Here is a 22,999-nt window from a genome sequence, read left to right on the forward strand (position 1 = left end):
GTCATTACATCGGACACCTCCACTGACATTACATTAGCTCCTCTGTAGCTGACACAATGTTAAGAGAAGTTCATTGCTACCGTTATTGTGCTAGTTGACATGTAGGAAATACTTCAAGTCTGTTCTTAATGTACAGGCTCTTCAGTCTTTGACTACCTTGCGAATTTCTGATCAATACATAAAAGATGGGCTATGTTTTGAGAGGGACATTGTTTTACTTATTTGATGTCATAATAAGAACCTGGCATTAAAATAATGTAGATACTTGCAAAATTCAATCTGTCAGCCTGGGGCAGGGAAGAGGATTACAGACTTTAGAGAGAGAAATGGGAGAAAATGCAGGTAACGATTTGTCTTTAACTATATATAATACAAAATGATATATTGGTACCTGCCATATGTACATATGCAGGGCTGTGGGTCTCTTTTGGGGTTCAGGAGACAACTTGAGCTTTGCTTTAAGGGTGTGTGATGTCAACAGAATCCCTCAAAAGCATTACAGTTACATTAAGTCACAGTAATTATTACAGTAATATGGACACTGATTAGCTTTTGCAAAAGATGAGTTGTCCAAAGTAACTTAAGTTCTTTGCTAAAATCCACACTGTTAAAACTGTGCTACCTTCTGCACAGTTGGGAATATATTATTTATATTTTAACGCCAAGACACACCAGCCTGTGGTATTAAGTGCCTGCAAAATATCACCATTGGAAATTAACACTTTTAAAATAAAACCCCTTTTTTTTGGACAACTCTAGAAGTAATAATTTAAAAAAACCTAGCTTAATCAGCTCTGAGGTTCTTTCTCCCTCCACCTCTTCAAGGAGAAAGTATGCATCGGGCCTGAGAACTGGCGTGGACCACATTCTGTTCCTGCTGAGTGACAAATCCCTGATGATTGAGGTTTATAGCTGAAATAACCATCCAGCCCGTAACCCCAAACATTACAATAAACAACAAATAAATAGGAGAGAGAGAGATTTGTGATTCATGGTTAAAAAAGACAAATCAAACATTCTCCTCATTTCCATTTCCTTTCCCTGCAATATACTTTATCATGGAATAACTGAACTGCTTTTCTAGCATCTACTAACACAGGCTTAAATACTTGTTAACATAGAGCATTATTTCCTTTAAATGATGCCTGAGCAAATACAAAAATAGAAAGATGACCTTGCCCTTACTATTACCATTGTAAAAAAAAAAAACTGTTTTAGATTTCTCAGAACTTTAAATGTTAGTTGGCTGTTTGTAATTCAGGCAACTGGTGAAGCTGCATTGTACAAAGAAATCTCTTTCATGGGGTAGAGGCAGACAATACAGTGTTGGATGCTGGGAGGAAAATGAACATTTAATATACTTGGACACGTAACATTATATAAAATGTTGCTTGAGGGACAAGAACGAGAACTAAGAAGCCTATTAAAACCCATACTCTTTTCCAGGCTGGTGATGAGTACTGAAGAACTGGAGTGATTAAATTAATCTGAATTTCAGTCCTTTCTTTCCTTTTATTACACAACTGCTTTTGCTAATATCCCAGATGACTGAAGTAACAGATTAATTCACTAACTAGCCAGATGTAATCAACTTTTATTAATAAAACACGATAGTCATTTGCAATAATTGTCCAAAACTCTGCAGCTTACTAAAAATAAAGTTACTGCAGTATTTTGGACCAATACAAAAGCTTTTTCTTTAATGAGAGATTGCATGTTATAGTTCCAATCTGAATACTTTTCAGAACAAAAAGGCATTTTGAATTAATTTTGTTGGCAATTCCTGTACTCCATCAGCAATGTCATGGTAATGCTAATACCTAGCCCAGTACAGCTTCCCTGTGCAAATCACACAGGTAAATGCAAACTAGCTGTCAATTCATCGCAGTTAACTATTGCGATTAACTCACAAAAATTAATCATGATGAATTGCAGTTTTAATCACACTGTTAAACAATAGAATACCAATTGCAATTTATTAAATATTTTGGACGTTTTTCTACATTTTCATACATATTGTATTCTGTATTGTAATTAAAATCAAAGTGTATTTTTTTTATTAAAAATATTTGCACTGTAAAAATGATTAACAAAACAAATAGTATTTTTCAGTTCACCTCATACAAGTACTGTAGTGCAATCTCTTTGTTGTGAAAGCGCAACCTACAAATGTAGATTTTTTTTGTTACATAACTGCACTCAAAAAGAAAACAATGTAAAACTTTAGAACCTACAAGTCCACTCAGTCTTACTTCTTGTTCAGCTGATCGCTAAGACAAACAAGTTTGTTTACATTTACAGGAGATAATGCTGCCGCCTTCTTATTTACTATGTCACCAGAAAGTGGGACCTGCCATTTGCATGGCACTTTTGTAGCCGGCATTGCAAGGTATTTATGTGCCAGATATGCTAAATATTCGTTTGCCCCTTCATGCTTCGGCCACCATTCCAAAGGACATGCTTCCATGCTGATGATGCTTGTTAAAAAAAAAGTGTTAATTAAATTTGTGACTGAAGTCCTTGGGGGAGAATTGTATGTCCCCTTCTCTGTTTTACCTGCATTCTGCAATATATTTCATGTTATAGCAGTCTCAGATGATGACCCAGCACATGTTCATTTTAAGAACACTTTCACTGCAGATTTGACAAAATGCAAAGAAGGTACCAATGGGAGATTTCTAAAGATAGCTACAGTAGTCAACTCAAGGTTTAAGAATCTGAAGTGCCTTCCAAAATCTGAGAGGGATGAGGTGTGGAGATGCTTTCAGAAGTCTTAAAAGAGCAACAATCCAAAGCGGAAACTACAGAACCTGAGCCACCAAAAAAGAAAAATCAACCTTCTGCTGGTGGCATCTGACTCAAATAATGAAAATGAACATGTGTCGGTCCGCACTGTCTTGGATTGTTATCGAGCAGAACCCCTCATCAGCATGGACACATGTTCCCCAACCTGGAATGGTGGTTGAAGCATGAAGGGACATATAAATCTTTAGCACATCTGGCATGTAAATATCTTGCAGTGCTGCCTACAACAGTGTCATGTGAACTCCTGTTCTTAATTTCAGGTGACATTGTAAACAAGAAGCGGGCAGCATTATCTCCTGCAAATGTAAACAAACTTGTTCAGCCAATCACTAAGACAAACAAGAAGTATGACTGAGTGGACTTGTAGACTCTAAAGTTTTACATTGTTTTATTTTTGAATGCAGGGTTTTTGTACATAATTCGACATTCATAAGTTCAACTTTCATGATAAAGAGATTTCACTACAGTACTTGTATTAGGTGAACTGAAAAATACTATTTCTTTTGGTTTTTTATAGGTCAAATATTTGTAATAAAAAGTAAATATAAAGTGAGCACTGTACACTTTGTATTCTGTGTTGTAATTGAAATCAGTATATTCAAAAATGTAGAAATCATCCAAAATATTTAAATTAATGGTATTCTATTATTGTTTAACAGTGCGATTAATCCGCAATTAATCACGATTAATTTTTTAATCGCTTGACAGCCCGAATGCAAACATAATTGTTAATCACTTAGTTTTGTGAGGAAGTGGTCAATAATATGGACACTAACTGGTTAGCTTTTGCAAAAGATGAGTTGTTCAAAGTAAGTTTTAGTTATCTGCTAAAATCCACACTGTTAAAATAATGAGTGAAGTCCTGGCTCCACTGAAGTTGATGGGAGTTGGACCCAATATCTGTTTAACTAGTGCAACAAATACAATTGTATACTCTTCTATCTAAGATATTTACAAAGTGACAGTCTCTGTAGTATTAAAGATTATGTTCTATTCTAGGTTACGTGCCACTGAAATTGCTTTTTTAAAAGGCTACATTTACATTTGGAAATGAATCCTTTCCAGACCACCACACACTTCAGTTGTGCAAGCAGAGACTGCTATCCTGAGCAGGCAGTGCATCTCCTATTTCTAGCCACAGGTACTGCAATTTCCAAGTACTTATAAAATGTTTCCTGCCAGTAGGGTGTCACAGGAGAATTAGTCCTTAGTGTTAAACACAATCTTGCTGCTGTAATAAGTGCTTTAGCCTCATCTACTGAGCCTCGTTAGCAATTGGTTACACAACCAAACTTACTTTTCTTTCTTACTTACTTTTCTGAGCTACAGGTAACCTAAGGTAAGATGTATCTCTCCTCTAGAATCTGGTCCAGCTCTCACTGGCCACTGGAGAGGCCAGCAGTGTATGCTGGGACTAGACTGCTATGCCCATTTTAAGCCAGCAGAAAAGGGCTAAGGAGAATTGATCCTGCAGACTTCAAGATTTTTACTGTTTGCTGTTTTGCCCTTATAAAAAGGTCTCTTAAAAATACAACAAATAGCTTCAAATCACTGAACTATGAAACACCTTGTGCTCAATGCTTCGGGCTGCGTTAATGTGTGATCGCTATTTCTTTGTACAAGGATGAGCTCAGATGAACACTTATTAACTTAATGCACCCCTGGCAGGGCCAGCACTATTGGAGCCTCTGTCTGTTAGTTAAATAAGGATCCCAAGTTTGATTAAACTGCACATGATGAAAATAAGACTGTGTCTCAGTTAAAAAGCTACTGCGCAAGCAGGTGGCTTTTTTCGTGATTATTCAAATGGTTCTAATCTGTGTTCTTTTTTGCCTTAATAAGTCAAATAACAGCCTTGCCGATTACTCTTTACTAAGGTACCCGATTGTGGTGACATTGAGGCTGACCTTGGAGTCACCTCCCCCGCTGCCGCACTCTCCTTTGTCGTACCACCATTTGTTTTTCAATTTGTCCAAGAGGCCTTGCTCATTCAGTTTTAATACTGCCAGGTTAACAGCATTTCTTGAAACGATAAAACATAACTCGTAAGAAAATGCACAAATGCTTAAGAAATCGTAAAGTATAAAAAAAGGAGCACAAGAGGACAAATTGGCTAAATTTCACAGAACGTGGAGCTATAAAAATGTTTCTACAGCAAATACAGGGTTAAATATTGGAAGGTGGCATGGAGGATAACATTTGCTCAAAACTGAAGTGTGCGGGATGGGGAAATTGTCTTTGAGGAAAAAATGTAACAAGAACACCACATCATGCAATTAACATTCGTCACATATGGCAGTTTAACTTGGCTTTTACCATTTAAATTGAAAAAGCCATTGAACTGTAAAATTAAAACAGCAACAAACAATCAGAAAGGACAACACAGAGAGAACATTAAAAAATGGATGCATTAAGTAAATGAAACCATAATTTACCGTCTTATTTTACTCCATGGAATATTGAAGATTTTAAACTTTAAAGTTACCTCAAAATCCACAAGAAAGAAAATGACAACACAATACATCAGGGTAGGTGGAATACTATAACAACATATATATTGTTATATTATTCCACCCACCTTAATGCTGAGCCTTTCGGAGTTGCTACACCATAGCCTTTGGAATCCAGGTTCCCACCAACTTTCATTGTGTCACACGGCTTTCGCTGCTCGATATACTCGTTCATGGTCGATTCAAGGAGGAAGGCAAACTTTCCCTTTGACTTCCGCACTCTAGCGACCCCGTCAGCTGTTGTTTTGGTAAATACGGATGGCTCTGCTGACTTCATATACGACCACATTTTCTCATAGACCGCTATTTTTGATCTCTGAGAAAGATAACAGAAAGCAAAGACATTTTTTATTAAGTCCGCACATTGCGCAGTATGTAAGCATTGTGCTGTCAAAGTCTGCATAATACAGATTAGGTTGCATAGGTTGTCACTAACTATGATTTTGTGGACCGTGCCCAGCACAAAGGGTCCCTGAACTGGTTAGCCTCTAGCTGCTAACACACTATATATGATGAATAATAATAAATGCAGCTAATAGAGAACAAGTACTGGCCCCTAAACAATTACCAAACACAGCAAGAAGTTAGGAAAAAAGTGGTAGGCAAGAGAGAAATGTAGCTGAGACATTTCTCTTGCTAACTGACATTTAATTGGCAGTTTAACATCCAAAATGAAAACCAGTGCATTCCATCCCAGTCCCTTGATCTTTCTGCTTGTGTGCGTGCTGCTGTAAGATCGAACCAGATAAAAAATATTAAATCCTAGCTCATCTGTTATGGCTAATAGATGCAAATGAAGGTCCTCTACTTTTCCACACAAATCATTGCTATCAGTTTATTTCATTCTATAACCCACCACTGGTGAACCATAGACATTTGCTTATTAAAGGACGCTCAAGAAGACAAGAATTTGCTTCTCGTAGTGGTGCTGTAAGGTTTAGAACTGCAGCCAAGAGACGACAGTAGCTCTGCTGGGCTATTAAAAGATGAGGATACCCATCTGGGAGATATGTACAGTGATTACAAAGACTTTAGTAAACACTGATCAACTTTTTTTGTTCAGATAGTTTCAAATCTTGCTGAAAAATAACAAGCCTGCTAGTTAGAAGCCGATAGTCTACGTTACACTCTCTTGCTCTCATTAAAGTGAACTGCTCAATAGACCACAGGCTATTTTATTATAACCAGCTGCTGGTTATGCATTTTTTAAGTGCATGTTGATTTGTTCAGTTTGGAGGCAGCCAAACATAATGATCCTGGCTCTAAGACACATGCTTAGTAACTTAGGGAGGCTGAACGACGTTTAAAACAAGTGGATGTGTTACTTCCCCTTTCTCCTTTCTGTACGCTCTTCGTGTCGCAACCTTAGATGGCAGAAAACTCTGGGCTAGGGAATCCCCTCATCCTACCCTATACACATTACTAAAAACCATCTTAATGTACCGAGAGTGAAATCAGTAGTATACTGCACCATCACTTAATGTTCCCTGTCTGTCCCACACCGTGCAATAATGCCTGGCTAATTACTGCAAACTCAGGACTTAGTCAGTCTAAGCCATCTAACTTTGTCACACTCCTTGTCAACCCCTATCTGGAATCACTAAAGCTAGAACAGTAGGTTGCACACACAGTGGTTAAGCTCAGTGCAAACTATTGTGAACTTGTAGCAGAAGTCTCTTCATTCGAGCTCAAGTCATGCTTTTTTTCTTTTCCTGCAGGACAATTCAGTGTGCTTTGGATAATAGAGTGACTAACAACTACTATGTAAACATTTTATAGATAGCAAATCCTGCCTTCATTCCTTGTATTAAAATCCTGATGTAGCTGTGATTGATAGAGAGGAGTATAGGGCCAGGCTTTTATTGTAACTATTTCTCCTAGTGAGCTGAAAACCAATTGAAAAATACAATGCAATTAAAACCATCATGATACACAACAGAAAATCAGAGAGAAGGCAGACTAGTGTGCCTTCATTTAGAGGTGGGTTGGACAGTAGTCGAGAGATTAAAAATGAAAATATTCATTGGAGAAAGATAGCTTTTGCAGCTGCTTTTTAAAAGTGTGAGGAATGAACCGCAGAGGTAGCTAGCTATGGATGTGGGGTGGTGAAATCAACTCCCCATGTGAGGGTGGGAAGGGGCTAGGGTATTAGTCTTGGACTTGGGAGACCTGGGTCTGATTCCCTGCTTTATCACAGACTTCCTGTGTGACCTTGGGCCTGTCACATCATTTTTCTGTGCCTCAGTTCCCTACTTCTGTAACACGGGGATAACACTGCCCTACCTTTCAGGGGTGTTGTGGTGATAAATACCTCAGAGGTGCTCACATAGGGGAGCCATATAAGTACCTAGGAGAGACAGTAAAAAGCCTGGCCGCCCACTTTTATAATGTATCCTCTTGGTCAAGCTTCCATTCACGCTATCCAGCATCTTTCTACCAAAGTATCCTGACATATTTTAGCAAGTTTACACTGACACTCAGACTATATGCAGAAATCACTTTATTCATGGCCACCTGTGGGTCACAACATGGCACATGTTTAACCAAACACCGCACCACTATGTGATGGGTTAGGCCAGGAATGTAATGGCTTTAGTGGGCATTTGACCTTGGCATGGGGTTTAAGCCCCTGCTGAAGTTCTGTGAACTTTTTCATGACCCCAGCTTACTTTTATAGAGAAAAGGGCAATTCCAGAAGCCATAATGTCCAGCTGGGGCATTGGTTACATCCTAACTCAGAGCAAATTGTCATGCACTGAATTGCCAACCTAGCTTTATGCAGCAATGGAGCTTCCCTGGAGGTTTCCTATCAAAGAAATAATTGTAGCCCACCCTACATCTCAGTAGCTGCCCAGAGTACAATCCCTGCGCTTGTGATGACTATAATATGCACCCAGAGATGCCGCTGGAGGATGTATAAACAGCATTGTCCTACCTATGCCTCTTCCCCCAGAGAATTACCCTCTGTAGCAGCATTCCCTCTCCCTCTGAGCCCCACAGAGGGTTCACACAGGTGCAGGGATACATGGGGATGAGGAGAAGGAAGGAGAAGATGGGCAGAACTAAGATTAGAGACGTAATACAACCAGAAGTTGTCATACTTTTCTATGGATCTCCCTACTTGAAGGAAAACCTCCCTCAGGGGAGTATTTCCTTTTCCAGGCTAGCACGGAAAGCGTAAACTAAACCTTCCTCTTGAGCCCATTAACAAGATGTGAGCTCATAGATGGATTAGACAACCCTGGTGCATTACAAAATGTAGGTTTTGTTACTTTAATTTTGTATTGGGTCTTGGTGACTTTTTTGCAGCATCAAAGCTCTGTGCAGAACTTCAGAAGACCGATTATGTTGCCTTTGTTGACTAGGTAATCTCAGAATTTAGGTGACAGCTTTCTGTTGCTAGTCTTGACTAAGTGCTTTGTGGGGCACAGTACATCTCACACCTGCACCGAGGCTATCAAGGCACAGCTGTGCCTTGCGCACAGGATAGGAAATAGCTGAGTTGGAGAAGCTGGTTTATTATGTAGTGGCAGGAGCTGGAGTTGTTACTATTGCCTGTATCAAAGCCAAACAAGCTTTATGGAATCCGAATCCTAGAGAGTATTCGCTTAGCAGCCCTGTGCCCCAAGGCGGCACACGGGCATGGAATGCATAAGCAAGTTTCTGAAAGACCAGAGCAGATCAGACAAATAAAAATGTATGCTGTATACACAGTTCTGGGCACTGCAACCTGTTAAATAACACTAAACCAGAGTAACTAGCCATGAGTAAGAACTTTAAAAATGTTCTAAAAATATTATTAAAACGTTCAGTTTTTCATGTGTGTACATACACTCGCACCTGACACTTCCTAATTTCGGAGTGGTTCACTTTGTAACCTTAATCTTCTTTTAACATTACTTTTTGTAAGTGATACAAAACACACCTGCATATGTGTGCCTAAGTTAGAGCTTTATTGTCTGCCTCTAAAAGCTAACGATTTCCTTGCCAAAGATTTTACACAAAGTAAAATGTGTTTTGCTCAATTGTTGGTTCATTTTCTCATCTAGAGTGTATCTTTAATGAAACAGTTGAATTATAACATTTTTTTCTTTTCAACGCCTAGCCCACACTGGATTTTCTGTTTTAATGAGTCCTCTCTTACTGTTTCCAGCTGGCGTGAATACCTAAAAGCAATTTGCAATGCATCTGTGGATTGTTATTAATATTTTTATTTGATAAGGGCCAACAGCATGCTCAGTGTGGTACAAGGCACAAATAAAGATGTGCTCCCTGCTCCGAAGATGTTATAATGTAAGTGACAGATGAACATTTCCTTAGAGGAGAGGATGTCCTTGTGCTGAAGGAATGGGCATGGCAGGTCGCGGGAAAGGGAGGGTAGGTCAGCATTCTGTTCCCGGCTTGTCCACAGACGTCTATAAATCATGTGCAAGTCACTTAGGGGCAGATTTTTAAAGGCAGTTAGGTGCCTCAGTCCCACCTAGTGGGATTTGTCAAAGACAGGCACATAGGCATTTTTTAAAATCTCACTAGGTGCCTCTTGGCATCGTTAGACACACAAATGCCTTTAAAACCCTTGTCATTAACCACTTTGGGCTTCAGTTTCCCCATCTGTAAAACAGGGATACCAGTAATTGCCTACTTCATAGGGATGTTTGTTAATTTTCATGAAGTGTTTTCAATCTTTGTACAGTAATTACTCTAGGAGGAAGATTATTATCATTGCATTTCCAAACACTAAATTCCATGTGATTCATAGTCAGCTTTGACAGTATTTAGCCTAACTTTTCTCACAGACCGTTCGCTTCTCTTAACTCATTTTTGTATGTGATGATAAAATAAATCAGTACGTTTTACATGTATCGGTTTTCATCTCACATCTCAAAGGCATTTTGCTGATTTCTCCCTCAAACAGGATTTTTCTCAGAAGCCACATGTTGTTAACTTCAGCTCTACAGAAGGACTGTAACATTCTGGTGTGCTCCCTCTAAGCAGACAAAACTTAGCTTACCTTCCGGCAACGAATGTTTGTCAGTATTGGCCAGAACAGGCTGAAAAAATAAATTTGAGATTTGCTTCTCTGGGCAGGGGTAGGTGTGAGAGGCTGGAAGACTGAAAACTTCTGATGGAAAAGTACATACAGCTGGCTCCAGGGATTCTCCTGCCTTAGACAGACCAGCAAATGTCAGCCCTTACTGTCACACACAAAGCAAAGCAGCCTCTGACTAGAGGTGGCCAAAAATTTTCATTTGAAATGGGATTTTTTTGGACGAAAAATGGCATTTTGTTTAAACATAAATTTTCATGGAAAAATGTGCATTTCTTTTGAAATGTTTCCGTTTTTTTCATGAAAAAGTGTAAATCAAAACCATTTATAAACTGAACATTTTTCAGCCTTTTGATTTTTTTGTTTTTTTGTCAATAAAATCAAAATATATCTGTACATTTTTTAAGAAAAAAATTCACCCCGTCCCCAATCCTCCTGAAAATATTTTCTGAGCAGCTTCTATTACTTATTGTTTTGCTTCCCCACACAATTCTCTGTTATACCAGTGTGGGAGAGCCAGCCTTGGGCAGTACCTGCTTGTGCAGTTTTTAAGGCCAAGTAGCCATCACTGGAGGCATATTTGGGTAGATGATCATATTACAGATATAAATACAATCATATAAAATGCTTCGCCTCTGACTAAAAGATGACTTTTAAAGTACTGTTGTTTTTTTAAAAAAAGCTTAAAAGCACAGATATAAGGCATATTCTAAGCTCAAAAATGGAATGGATTTCTGTGTTGTGCAAATTCTTGTTCATTTCTTTGATACTGCTCTTCAGAAATCCATCAACAAACGCTTTCTTGGAACTTCAAGAGGGATATTGTTAACATTTTCCCCCTCACACGTTAAAATTTCAGTGTGTTTCATCTAGGCCTTGGGACACATTAAAGCCTCTTTTCATTATCACAAGCTTGCTGTAGATATAAATAGACATGACCTTAGCTTAGTCAACAACCGTTTTCCCTCTTCATTGTGAGAAGTTTATGCATAAACATGAACCACGTACATTTCCTTCACCTCAGACATCAGGGTATATTTTTACTGCCATGCATACAAAAGCGTTTAATGTTAACACAAGCAGCGGCTCTAATTCCCTGCCTGACATGCTGAGAATTTACTTCATTCTGTCCATCACTAATCACTATCCAAATATAAATCTCCCTTAGGTAGCTATGTTTTTATTTTAAAACAACCACTCAGCACAATCAGTCCAGATTTTTTCACCCTTCACTAATCTTATTTTACTTTCTAATTCTCCCATTGTTTGTGTGTGTGTGAGAGAGACATTTTGATATTTTAAATGAAAAAATGCAACACTCTCCAACATAAATATTAAGCTTCATCCAGGCTGGATTTAAATATTACACACATCAGAAAATAGACCAGACTTACCTGCACAATTGCCAACTTTCACATGGTAAATAAGCACCTGACTTTCACAATAAGCCCAAAATCAAGCTACTCCCATTTCAAAACAAGGCCAAAACAAGGTAATCCCTAAGAACCCCAACACTCTGTGACTAGACCCCCCGGTCTGCAGTCTGGGACTGTGGTGGGCCCGCTGTGCACCCCTGACTCTCTCCCTCCCTTGCCCCTGCTTGCTGGGAGCCGATCAAAAAAAAAAAAAAGAAGCAACAAGCCAAACAAGCTACAAGCCAAAAACTAGCCAACAGGCAACTCACAGGCCAATTAAGCCAAAACCAAGCCCAATTTCTGTGTTTTTTTCCGCAGGGTTGGCATATCTGCTTACCTGTCAATCACAGATTATTTTTTCCATTACGCTCAATGGCAGAAATGGGCTAAATCGGGAATTAGCAAACTTGGTTTGAAGAAAATGGGACTGAATCTGAATGAAGTCTGGTCTTGTTTTTGCAACATCAAAACTTACCCTGATGACATTTTCCAAAACCAAAACACACCTCTAGCTAAATCCACCTCTAACTCACAGTAAAATATCTTTGGATGAACCAGTGCTTTCCTCCAAAGGCTATACTATCTTTGCCTCTGTGCAGATATTTGTCTCCTCCTTTGGATTTCCTATCGGTCTCTTCCAAAACTGAAAAGGAGTGCAGCCATTATATTAGAAAGAAACCATATTTTTACAGCCATTCTTAAAATATTTTAGTTCTAAATAGAGTTCTTTTCTTTTTAGAATATTCTATCCTCTCTTCTACTTAGAGTCCCTGTTCAAAAACGCTGCCTCAGATATTCGGTATTAAACTATTTAAAAAATATGGCTAAAATTATTCTTACTTCATTTTCTCCTTTTCCCAGAAGACACACCAGAGAATTCTTTCCCCATAGACTATGGGGTATAACATCTGAGATGCTCTTATGCATATCAGTATTGCCACCCACAAGCATTCCAAAATATCAATTTAGGTCTCCAAAATCATGATATTTAAACCCACCCCAATGTTTTGGATTTTTCCAATTTCTGAACTTTTAGGTCACAATTGGAGACATGTTTTCAAGCTCTCGTCTGCACAATGAAGGCTAGAAATTAACTTAAAAAAAAAAAAGAGAAAGCTGAGATTCTCACATGTTCATAAGAATCCAGTAGGTGGGGCTTGAGAAAAAACACAAAATATCGCGGATCTCGGAATAGAATTTCAATGCGTATAATTTGGCAGGCACTGAGTCACAGCCAAATCTTGGCTGAGTTTACTGGGATCGGATGGTGGGACCAGAAAACAACTGTTGTAGCTCCCTGGGGCTGGTTCTAAGGTGGTTCTCACCCTGATATACCTTAAAGCAGCCTAGGAAATGCTGGAAACTGTACCATTTGATTATGGCCCCCAAGGGACCATCCACCAGCTGAGGATAGTAAATGTGTAGCACATTTTGGCCACCTCCCCTCTGTGCTCCTTTCAGCAGTGGCTGCAAGCAGGTGGCTTAGGAGATACAAGCCTTCCTCGAGTTCCCTCTGTAACTCAGTGTTATATGTCACAACCTGGCCATTTGTGATCTTGTTTTCTCTTAGTATTTGTTGCATCACAAATATTTTTGGGCTTTCTTTAAGGTTGACTTTGCCGGTTACACACTGCAATGGTTAGTCAATGCTGTGGCTATGAATCTTAGGATGCCAGAAAGAAGGGCAGTAAGGTAAGGAAGCCAACAGCAAGGGTCCTTTGCACCCGGGCCAGAACACTAGGCAGGAACAGAAAGCGAGGCGACAACAATAGCACAGTTTAACATGCTCTTCTACTTTGAGTGACATTTTTAACCACTTTCACTTTATAGGGGCAGTCAGTCCCGAAAGACTGTTTGCTTATGCAAAATGCTAATGTCCCTAATAAAATTAGTGCAGTTTGTGTTTAATCTGAACGATACAGTGTTATTGTTATATAGATCTACATGTGCACACTACAGGCTTGTAAATCAGAGATGGATTAAGGGATCCTGGGGCCTTGGGCCAGAGCAAGTGAGGGGCCCCTCCCAACCCCTTCCACCTGCGGTTCCACCCTTGTTCTGCCCCTTTCCCCGTGACCCTGCCCCCGTTTTGCCCACAGTCCCACCCCATTCCGCGCCCCCCCCCTTCAGCCCCGCAACCTGTTGGCTCCTTTCTGCCCCCCCCCCCCACTGTGGCCCCAAGACAGGAGAAGCTCGGTTTCCCTGCCACAGCCGCCTCCTGGGGCCGCAGCTGGGGTCAGGGCCCAGGGGCTTCCCCTGGCCTGCCTGGTGCTTCTGCCAACCCTCCAGGATTGTCCTGGAGAAGAGTAATCTTTAATGAAAGATTATGTCATGCGATGAAATCTCCAGGAATATGTCCAACCAAAACAGGCAACCCTAGTTGGGGCGCTCGGGCTTCCCTTGCCTGCCCCATGGCTTCTATGAGGTCTCCAGCTTCCGCCGCCCCATGGCAGATTTTTGCTGGGGTGCCCATTTTCCAGGGCCTCCCCATTGGCCCAGGCTCTTGGGCATGGGCCTACTGGATAATCTGCCACTGCTGTAAGTCTAATTAGTCATGTGTAGCTATTACCGTTCTTTCCCATACTTCACAGTTTTTCTTTCCTAAATGCAATTAGCTTTTCCATAGCAGTTGCTGGTTCCAACAATTTATGTGCAGCCTGGTGGATGCTACTAACTAAATGTGAAAAAGCGTGCCAGAGGATTCCTTTGCTCTCATGGCCTCGAGGTCACAGGGTTCAACTCCCATAGCAATCAGGCAGAGGGCCAATACCTTGGTCTTTCGGTGCAGTGAATTGCCAGTGTAATTCAGCGTGGCTGCTGCACTTTTAGTTAATGTATCATCTTTGAATGATACATTAACATGTCTTCTCTGCCTCTCCCTGGTGGGATACTCAGGTGAGAGTAAATGATCACATGACACTATTTGAAAGAGCAGGGGATGACCCAGTGATAGGCCCACAGACTGTATATGAGCTACTGTTAAGCACATAATGGCTGCTATAATAACATGGTACTAATAACGTAATTATTGCAATTCTCTAGTGCCTTCATCTAGATAGCCAAGCTCTTTACTAATAAGAAAAAATTAGGTCTCATAGCTCCCCTTGAAGTCCCATTTTCCAAATGAGTAAACTAAAGTACAGAGAGGTTAAGTTACCTACTGAAGGTCGCATGGGAAAACATGTGGCAGAACTAGCCAAACTTTATGCCAGAGTAGAAGATACATGCCACAGCTTTTATCTACATATTACTTGTAATGCCAGCACTTTGATTATCTATATCGAGGAGGGAGTGTCAGTTCTACCACTACATGATCATCTTGTTTTTATTACACCCTGGTTTAAAACTCCTGGTGAAATGAAAGTTAGTCGCATCCTCCCCAGCCAAAGAAATATGCACCATGTGCTGCTCCCTCACTAATCCCAGCTCCTCATTCTACCAAGTTCCAAATGTCTGAGGCAAGGCTCTGTCGTGTGTACTGAATTTATTTGTGCATTGCTGGGATATACTAATTTTTCATCCCATAGGCATATAAAATAAAAGTTTGGCTGTTGGGCTCTAATATTTAGAGCCAAAGATGCCTCTGGGTATCTTCCTATCACCCAGTGAAGGTTGTGAGTTTGTGATGAGAGTCATTCTGCCTCATTCTTGTCACACTGGTTTGAAGTTTGACTCCCCTGAAGTCATTGGAGTGACACTCTCAGGTATAAATTGGTGTCACTGAGAATCAGGGCCTTCAAATCTGTGGCTTCCTGTTTTTCTTTTGGGACCTTTGTAACTACGTTCAGACCCACCCTATAGGAGATTGTGAGGGGAGATTCTCTGCTGCTGATCACTCCTGGAGGGTGGGAAAGAGGAACACCTGAACCTCTTATATATTCCCATCCTTGCTCAGAACAGGACTGGCGGCAAAGAGGGGCCTTGATGGGTGTCAGGTTGGGCGGAAGCCCAAATGTCAGGACTAAGTATATAGGAAGGGGCAGAAAATGTTTGCAAAAATCATGAATCAGTCACTAATCCAAAATTTCCTTCAGACATCTGGAACTTTTTGCAAATTTCCCCCTGCAATTGCACTCCCCTCACCATAAAAGAAGCGTCCCATTACTAGTCCTTCAGTATTTTATTCACACTAGTCCATATCATTTTGAAAAGATGCGTGGGCAGGAAATAGATAATATGCTGTCATTTCTTTTTTAAAAAGACAATTTTTTTTCAAGTGAGCTGAATTCATATAAAGAGACAAACAAATCACCATTCAAGCTGTAACTAGCCTACACTTCATTGCTATGTCAATAACCATCTGAGTAACAGATTGTAAATCGAGTTTTAAAGAATTTCCTTTCCTTGCACTATATTGAACACCAGGATAAGCCTGTATTCATCTCCCTGCACTTTCTGCTGACATCCACTCATCCGCATTGCAATATTGAACTCAAAATTAAAATGACTCCTTTTACCAACTGACGGGCTGGTTTTTCAAACTTTTTTATGTTTCGCTACCAGAGCCAGTCCTAGGCATATTCACATTCAATGGAAAAGTAAATTCTGGAAATTTAGAAGAGATGATGCCCTTGGTATCCTACTCTGGAAAGATCTCATGTCATGCTAACCTCTTACATTTCGCCTGTGGCTAAAGTTAGTCCTGCCCAGACATTTTGGGCACAGCCACAACTCCCCAGCGTTCCTTTGGAGTAGAACCAACGTGGTTCTGTTGTGCAAATGGAGACTGGATAAGTTGGGGGAGTCCACAGCTGTGTCGGAGCAGGGCTATGCAGAAGCAGGCACCAGAAGAGATGATGGTAGGATCCTGTCTGCCGTCCTTTGGGGGAGTGGCACAAAAGGACCTGTGGAGATTACTTCAGCTTTTGGGCTAAAATGCGTCATTGGAGTGGCTCTATGCCTGCTCTATTACAGGGAGGAATCCTCAGGGTATCTTCCTATCACCCAGCTCAGCTATTCAGGCCATGCTCTGGATTTGGCCCTTGATGAATTTCCATGGCACAACATTTTTCAGCACGATATTTGAACACTGTTAGGCCTGACAAGTTTTCCTCTCCAGTAAGACTAAGCCAATATCCAGGCAATGATGGAGCAAGCCCAGTGCATTGCATGAGACGATGTTTCATATTCACATCATTAAAGTTTCTAAACCTTCATGTATTTGCTAATTATGCAAAAGTCAAACTCGCAGGGTGGTAGGTAATTTGTCAGCACCTATGTATTTTAAATGAATCCCTCTCCAAACACCGTTGTGTGGCACAGCAGGATTATATAAAGTCGTACGGTAACTTGAGAAACTAGGTGCCCCCATTGTCTTGAACAATATCATTATGATATTGCTGTTCTCCAAAAACTAGAACATTCAAACAGCAAGTGATTTCTTCCTGGGGCACTCACGGCTTTGCTTCAGCGGTATATCCACAGCTATATCTGATACGGTGTTATTTCACCTCCATATATTATGCCTGACCTGATAAAATAAGTCACCTACACAAAGCTGTTGGCAACTAAATGACTATTTAAATATGTAAGTTCACATTATTAAATTATAGTTACACGTATGTGCATTGAAAAGCCCAATTATAATCACAAGCTGAGTGGGTAGAAGCGTGCATGCTGTATAGTTTATGGTAATGTGAATACTTATGCAAACACTTGCTACTAAGACCTAATCAGTATAAGCTTTGGCTAGAAACCTTGCTAGTCTGCCTTCCTTATTAAAGGGCCCATTCTTATTAACCCTAGGTTTCAGAGGAATGACATCTGTCCCAGGAGTGGATAATGAATGGCCTGCTAATTTTAATTTCCATAAGGAGGCATTTTCCTTCTCAATCCAACATGTAAAGACAACAGCGCATTTAATTAGAGCACTTCATAGAAAACCATTGCTCTGTAGGTATGTAACACTAGCTTTGCTCCTCTCTTTAAAATTGCTTGTTACTGTTTGCGCAGAAAGGGAAATCGGACAAAAGAAGCAGATTGTTAGAGAAAATAACTACTATCAGGCCATTCATTATGCACTCACTGGAAAGACTGCTATTTCTATGCATAGACATACGCATTTATAAACATTTGTATATGCCCCTCCCACATATATACATACACACTCTGCATGTTTTTATATTGAGTGTGTGTATATATGCTGTTTTCCATATTTTATTTATTAAAAACACTTAAAATTCATACTGTGCTAGTCTGTTTTAAACAAATATTGAATCTATACAAATATTGTATACAGATACACCATGAAATGTGGAGTTAACAGTTATTAGTAACATTGAATAAATAATGACCAGTTGCAGTTTTAATGCTGACCTATACATTTCCCATCAAACCTTGTGTAAGGAATAAATAAAACAACCACCTTGATTCACCAAACTATTAAGGGAGGTTTAAGTCAGTGCTCTGCCTGATTGCTCTCTTTCTGCATCAAATCTGAAAGATCTATTTATCTCATATTTTGGAAGCTATCTGGTTTCTGTGATATTCCATTCGCTACGTGTAATCACACTTCAATATTTTTGTCAGGCATTTGTTATGATCACTTTGTCCTTGATGCCAAAACACAGAAACCTTTTCCTTATCCTAGTTTTATCCAAAGGCAAGAGCAAAGTATTTGTCTGAATGCTGTTCTCTGAACATGCCCGATATCTTCACAAGCAAACTGTATTTTGAAATTAGAAATCAAACAGAGTTTAGCTACAGATGAAGTCCGTTGGGTTCAAAAGCAGTTCCCCATGGTATTTTTAGCAGGCTCTGTTACTGATCTCAAAAAAACTAGGTTATAGTTGGATTGGATTAAATGCATAAATCTTGCATGGGAAGTATTGGTTTTCATTCGACACTCTCTGTTTGCTAAGTCACTTTCTGACACAATTTATTTCAGTGATCAGCACTCTTTGTCTTCATGCAGTATTACAGCAGGAAAGCATAACCGCCTGTAACAGGATTGCTAAATTATAACTGGTGTACCGTAATTGTTAGCACATGCTACTGCTTCAGAACATATTCTGGTTGCTTCCTCTACCAATGACAATTTCTTCCCCTGTAGGCACAGGACGATACTGGGCCAGGTCCTGGGTTGCAGTTCAGTCAGGATTAGGTCTGAAAGGTGATTGAGAGCTGGTTCGAATTTCCCCAGGAGGTGTAGAATGCACCATAACTGAAAGCCTCCTTTGTGCCCCCCATCTTCAGTGGTGCTGGTAGGGTGACCAGATGTCCTGATTTTATAGGGACTGTCCCAATTTTGGGGTCTTTTGCTTATATAGGCTCCTCTTACCCCCCAACCCATGTCCCGATTTTTCACACTTGCTGTCTGGTCACCCTAGGTGCTGGGATTGTGCAAGTCCTTCAGTCATTGTTTGCGCTCATGTTTACTGAGAGCTTCTGGTTTCATGAAAGAAACTAAGAGAGAAGAGGAAGAGGTATCGCACTTCGTGGCATCCTTAAAACGGCTTTCTGGGTACTATAAATTGGATGCTGTGTTACATTGGCCTTTGGTCGGCCTAGAAGGTTAGTACAAAAAGGCTTCGTTTCTGAGCCTGGTTTTGCATACTAGGACTCTGCAGTATCTGTAGCTTTCTGTGGAAATTGCTGCAAGGGAGGTCCAAGTGCTCAATCCAGCTACAAAACCATGTAAGGTAGGAAAATTTTCAGGCAAACTATTAGTTAGAAAGGAAGCAATGGGATAGAGTAAAGACATGACGGGCACACATGGTGGCATTAAGAAGGGACACCTTCCTAATGTGCACATGAAGACATAAGATGAAAAAAAACAGGACCAGTAAAAATTTGGGGTTGGAAGATGAAAACTGGCCTGTGAAGTGAGAAAAAAGGGCTTTCCTGCAGCAGGACCAGAAAAAAACACAGCAAATAGGACAAGGCCTAATGTGGGAGGCAGATTATCCCATATCGGCTATGGTGGGGTTCTTACACCTTCCTCTGAAGCATCTAGTGCTGGCCACTGTCAGAGGCAGGATAGTGGCTGATCCAGCCTGCCAGATCCTATGCTTGCTAAGAACACTGTTTGCTGTAATAGCATCCTATACTTGCCCAGTTTAAATTGCAGATGCTTTGCTTTAAAGTCATAATCATTTGCTTAAAACCCACAAGACGTGAGACGTGTCCGAGCTAAGGCTGCAAATCCGCCCCCCCCATGTACCCAATCGTGTCTATGCATTGCAGCTCATATGGTATGAAGTCACTTCCTGTTCTTCGGTCTCCTGCATTTCACCTATGGAGTTCAGCCTTAGCTCTCATGTGCCTGACTTTTGCCAATACGAATCATTCTTTTCTTTTAAAACAAAAATAACATTCAAGGTTTTCAGCTTTAAGTGAAGAGGTGTTGGCTGGTCTGTTTGACTTCCAAAGGCCTTGAGGCTTGCACTCTTTCCAGCCTAGATAAAGCCCAGGCAGTAGCAATGTCAAGTGTCAGCCTCCCTGTACGACAGCTAACAAATATCCAGGACCAACGGTAGGAGTGAGGGGGCAGCTCAGCCACCATGTCCATTCGATCCTTGGCTTGTCAGCCAAAGCATCTAATCTAATAAAGCTGACAATTAGGGTCATTTGTGATAGGCAATTAGGAACAGGATGTAGAGCAGCAAGTCATTTCACATAGGGCAACAAATAGCCATCAGACGGTAACACTTCTTTTTCTTCACTAGTTTCCTTGATTGGATTCAAACCAGTGGTCTGGAAATGAAACATTCTGTGACCCACTACCAATCCTTTGAGCCAGCCAGTTCCTGCCCAAACACTGCTTTAACATTGTTTTAAAGGTCTGGTTATGAGATGCCTTCAGTTTCTCTATAAAAAGGAGGAAACGCAAGAAGACAAGATCATTCTAAATGTCCCATCCAGCAGTATGTTCTTCTGTAAAGCACCACATTGCACTAAAGCGGCGACACCTTTATGCCATTTCAAATATTTTCAATAAAATCTAAATATCAACAACTTATTCAACTAAAATGGTCTATACATGTTGTTTTGCAGAACCCTATTGCTAAGCCCCTTAATGCTGTCACATGTGATCAATTAAAAGAAGCCATCCGAATTCAAGAGCAATTTACACTTGTAAATGTCTAGAAATGTGTGGTTCCTCGTCTACTGAAGTTTCAATACAGCCCCATTTACAGAAGAATTACTAATTGGTTGTAAAGGTCACCTCTTTGGGATATATGCATATTGGAATTCTGAAACCAATTAGAATGGGATATTAGACATTTTCAGTGCTGAATGTAGATTAATTACACCATACTGATTTGACGTGCTGGTCATATTTATTGAAACTTTAATTGAATGGATTAGAAGATGTTGGTTCTAACATATAAAACTCATAAAGGAAGGAAGATACATTTTTGAAATTGCTTTCCAGGTTAGTGTTTTTTTCTAGAGAAAGACAGAAACATTTCTGAGACTTTAATGCGAGTCTTTATGTTAATAAATCTCTGATCAGAAATAAGCAACGATCATCAAAAACACACATTTCCTTTGGTTGTCAGATATTCTGCGGTAATGAATATCCTTAAACAGCAGCTCACCAATTAGTTAAGATGGTAAATATGGCCTGCTGTGATGACTTTCAAATAAATGTCAGATTGACAGCATTCAGCAGGCTTATTTGAAAAAACGGATGTTACAGTTCGCTTTGATCTACAAGCATCGATGGTGTGTAGCTGGAAGACATTGCAATGGGTGGGGAAATAGTCAACGATATAAAATAGGTCCCTGGCTGGAACCCGCCCAGAGCGGAAGTGGCTGAAAGTTGTTACCATCTGTTCATGCGGAATGAGTCGTTGGCCTCAGTCCAGTTCCTACTGCATAAATGTCCATGTTACAAAAAACACCAACATAAGTAATACTAACTGGAAACCTTGCCAACCATCTCAGCAAGGAGGCCAAGGATTGAATGGGCTGTGGACACATTTCACCCTCAAAGGCAGCTAAGATATTGGGCAGATGAAACTTGCTTGTGCTGTACCCATTAGAGAAAAAAATACCAGGCTTTTCCCCCCAGTACTGCTCATCTGGCTCTATTCACCTACTTTGAGAGGAGTGTTTGGAGAAATGTTTAGCTTTGTGTCTTAGAAAAGAGAACTACCCATCACATGCACGCGTCCGTCGTGGGTCTTAAGACTATTTCCTTCCTGGTCCAATGCTGCGAAGTCTGTTACCCTCCCCCTCTCTCTACGCATGCATCTACAGTGGGAATTGTTAGCATTTTGCCCACTCCTGGCTTACACCATTGCAGCTCTGCTGGTGGTTACAAAGGGGGGAAGTGCTAATGTGGCGAGGGCGAGATTGTAGCCTGTGGGCAGCTTACACTCCTGCTTCCTCTGTCACTCCCAGTAGGGCTGAGAAAAGTGCTGTCATGTCCTAGTGTAGACAAAGCCCAAAGCACAGAGTGAATATAATCTATGAAGCAGGCATTCGGAAACTGCAAACTTCTTCTGAGTTATTCTGAGTTTTAAGCCAACATTATTATCAAGTTAGGGAGCTAATAGAGATCATATAATGAAATATTTATTAAAGGTGTGTGTTCACATAAAGACATACTCTTTTTCTCCTTCTCAGATCAATGGAAGAAGACTGGATACAACAATTAGTTCTATGCTCCAGCATGACATGCAAATTGGTTATTCTCAGGAAGTTAATAATACCACTGAAATAATGCAGAGCTCTCCAGGAAAGTAACATGTAGACAAGCATTGGTTAATGCCACTCACAGTGCATACAAAGGACAGAGAGGGCCCAGTTCCCGCTTTTGTCCTCCTTGTTAGCATAAAGCAGAATTTTGTGTTTGCTCCCTCTGTTGCCGGTGCTCTGCTCTGCTCTCCTCCCTCCCCATTTTTTCTTTATGCCTCGACAGAGCCGGCAGCTCTTTATAGCTCATCCTCATTTAGAACCCTGCTCTCCCCTAGCGTGAGGAGAGTGTCAGAGAACATCCCAAGACTCTTATCAGCACAATAAAGTATTCATACGTTTACTACACTTTGTATCCTTTCAAAAAAAAACAAAAAAAACCCCAACACTTGCTCCTTTGATCTTGCTCTGAGAAGGGATTTCCACCTTACATCAGACTATTAAGAAAATAAAGAACTCTCCCTAACAATTCCTTTTTCTATATTCATGGGTGCAAGCTATTCAGATGCAGAATTTTCCTGTAGGAAAAGTGAGGTGCCTGTAAATAGCATCAAAGATTTCTAATACTAGGCTGCCAG

The 22,999-nt window shown here is 40.4% G+C and overlaps 1 protein-coding gene and 1 long non-coding RNA gene across 6 annotated transcripts in view; one reads left to right on the top strand and one right to left on the bottom strand.

Annotated features, from left to right (window-relative positions):
- Positions 1-22,999, bottom strand: part of GRIA3 (glutamate ionotropic receptor AMPA type subunit 3) — a 212,130-nt gene that overhangs the window by 31,175 nt on the left and 157,956 nt on the right. For 4 of the 5 annotated variants that reach the window (XR_005584420.1, XM_039487321.1, XM_039487317.1 and 1 more), the window contains 2 exons: positions 5,384-5,631; positions 4,713-4,827 (listed from right to left, as the gene is read on the bottom strand). Coding sequence is in view for 4 of the 5 variants with exons in the window: in XM_039487321.1 (XP_039343255.1) it covers positions 4,713-4,827; positions 5,384-5,631 (363 nt within the window). In the remaining variant the exon portion in view is untranslated. The remainder of the gene's footprint in view (positions 1-4,712; positions 4,828-5,383; positions 5,632-22,999) is intronic. The other variant, XM_039487320.1, reaches the window with a different exon arrangement.
- Positions 17-22,736, top strand: LOC120371521. Its single transcript, XR_005584421.1, has 4 exons — positions 17-342; positions 3,805-3,946; positions 19,106-19,289; positions 22,353-22,736. It is a non-coding gene; the product is annotated as an uncharacterized LOC120371521 (long non-coding RNA).

The sequence above is a fragment of the Mauremys reevesii genome, linkage group 9, assembly GCF_016161935.1.
Source record: "Mauremys reevesii isolate NIE-2019 linkage group 9, ASM1616193v1, whole genome shotgun sequence".
Taxonomy (NCBI): domain Eukaryota; kingdom Metazoa; phylum Chordata; order Testudines; family Geoemydidae; genus Mauremys; species Mauremys reevesii.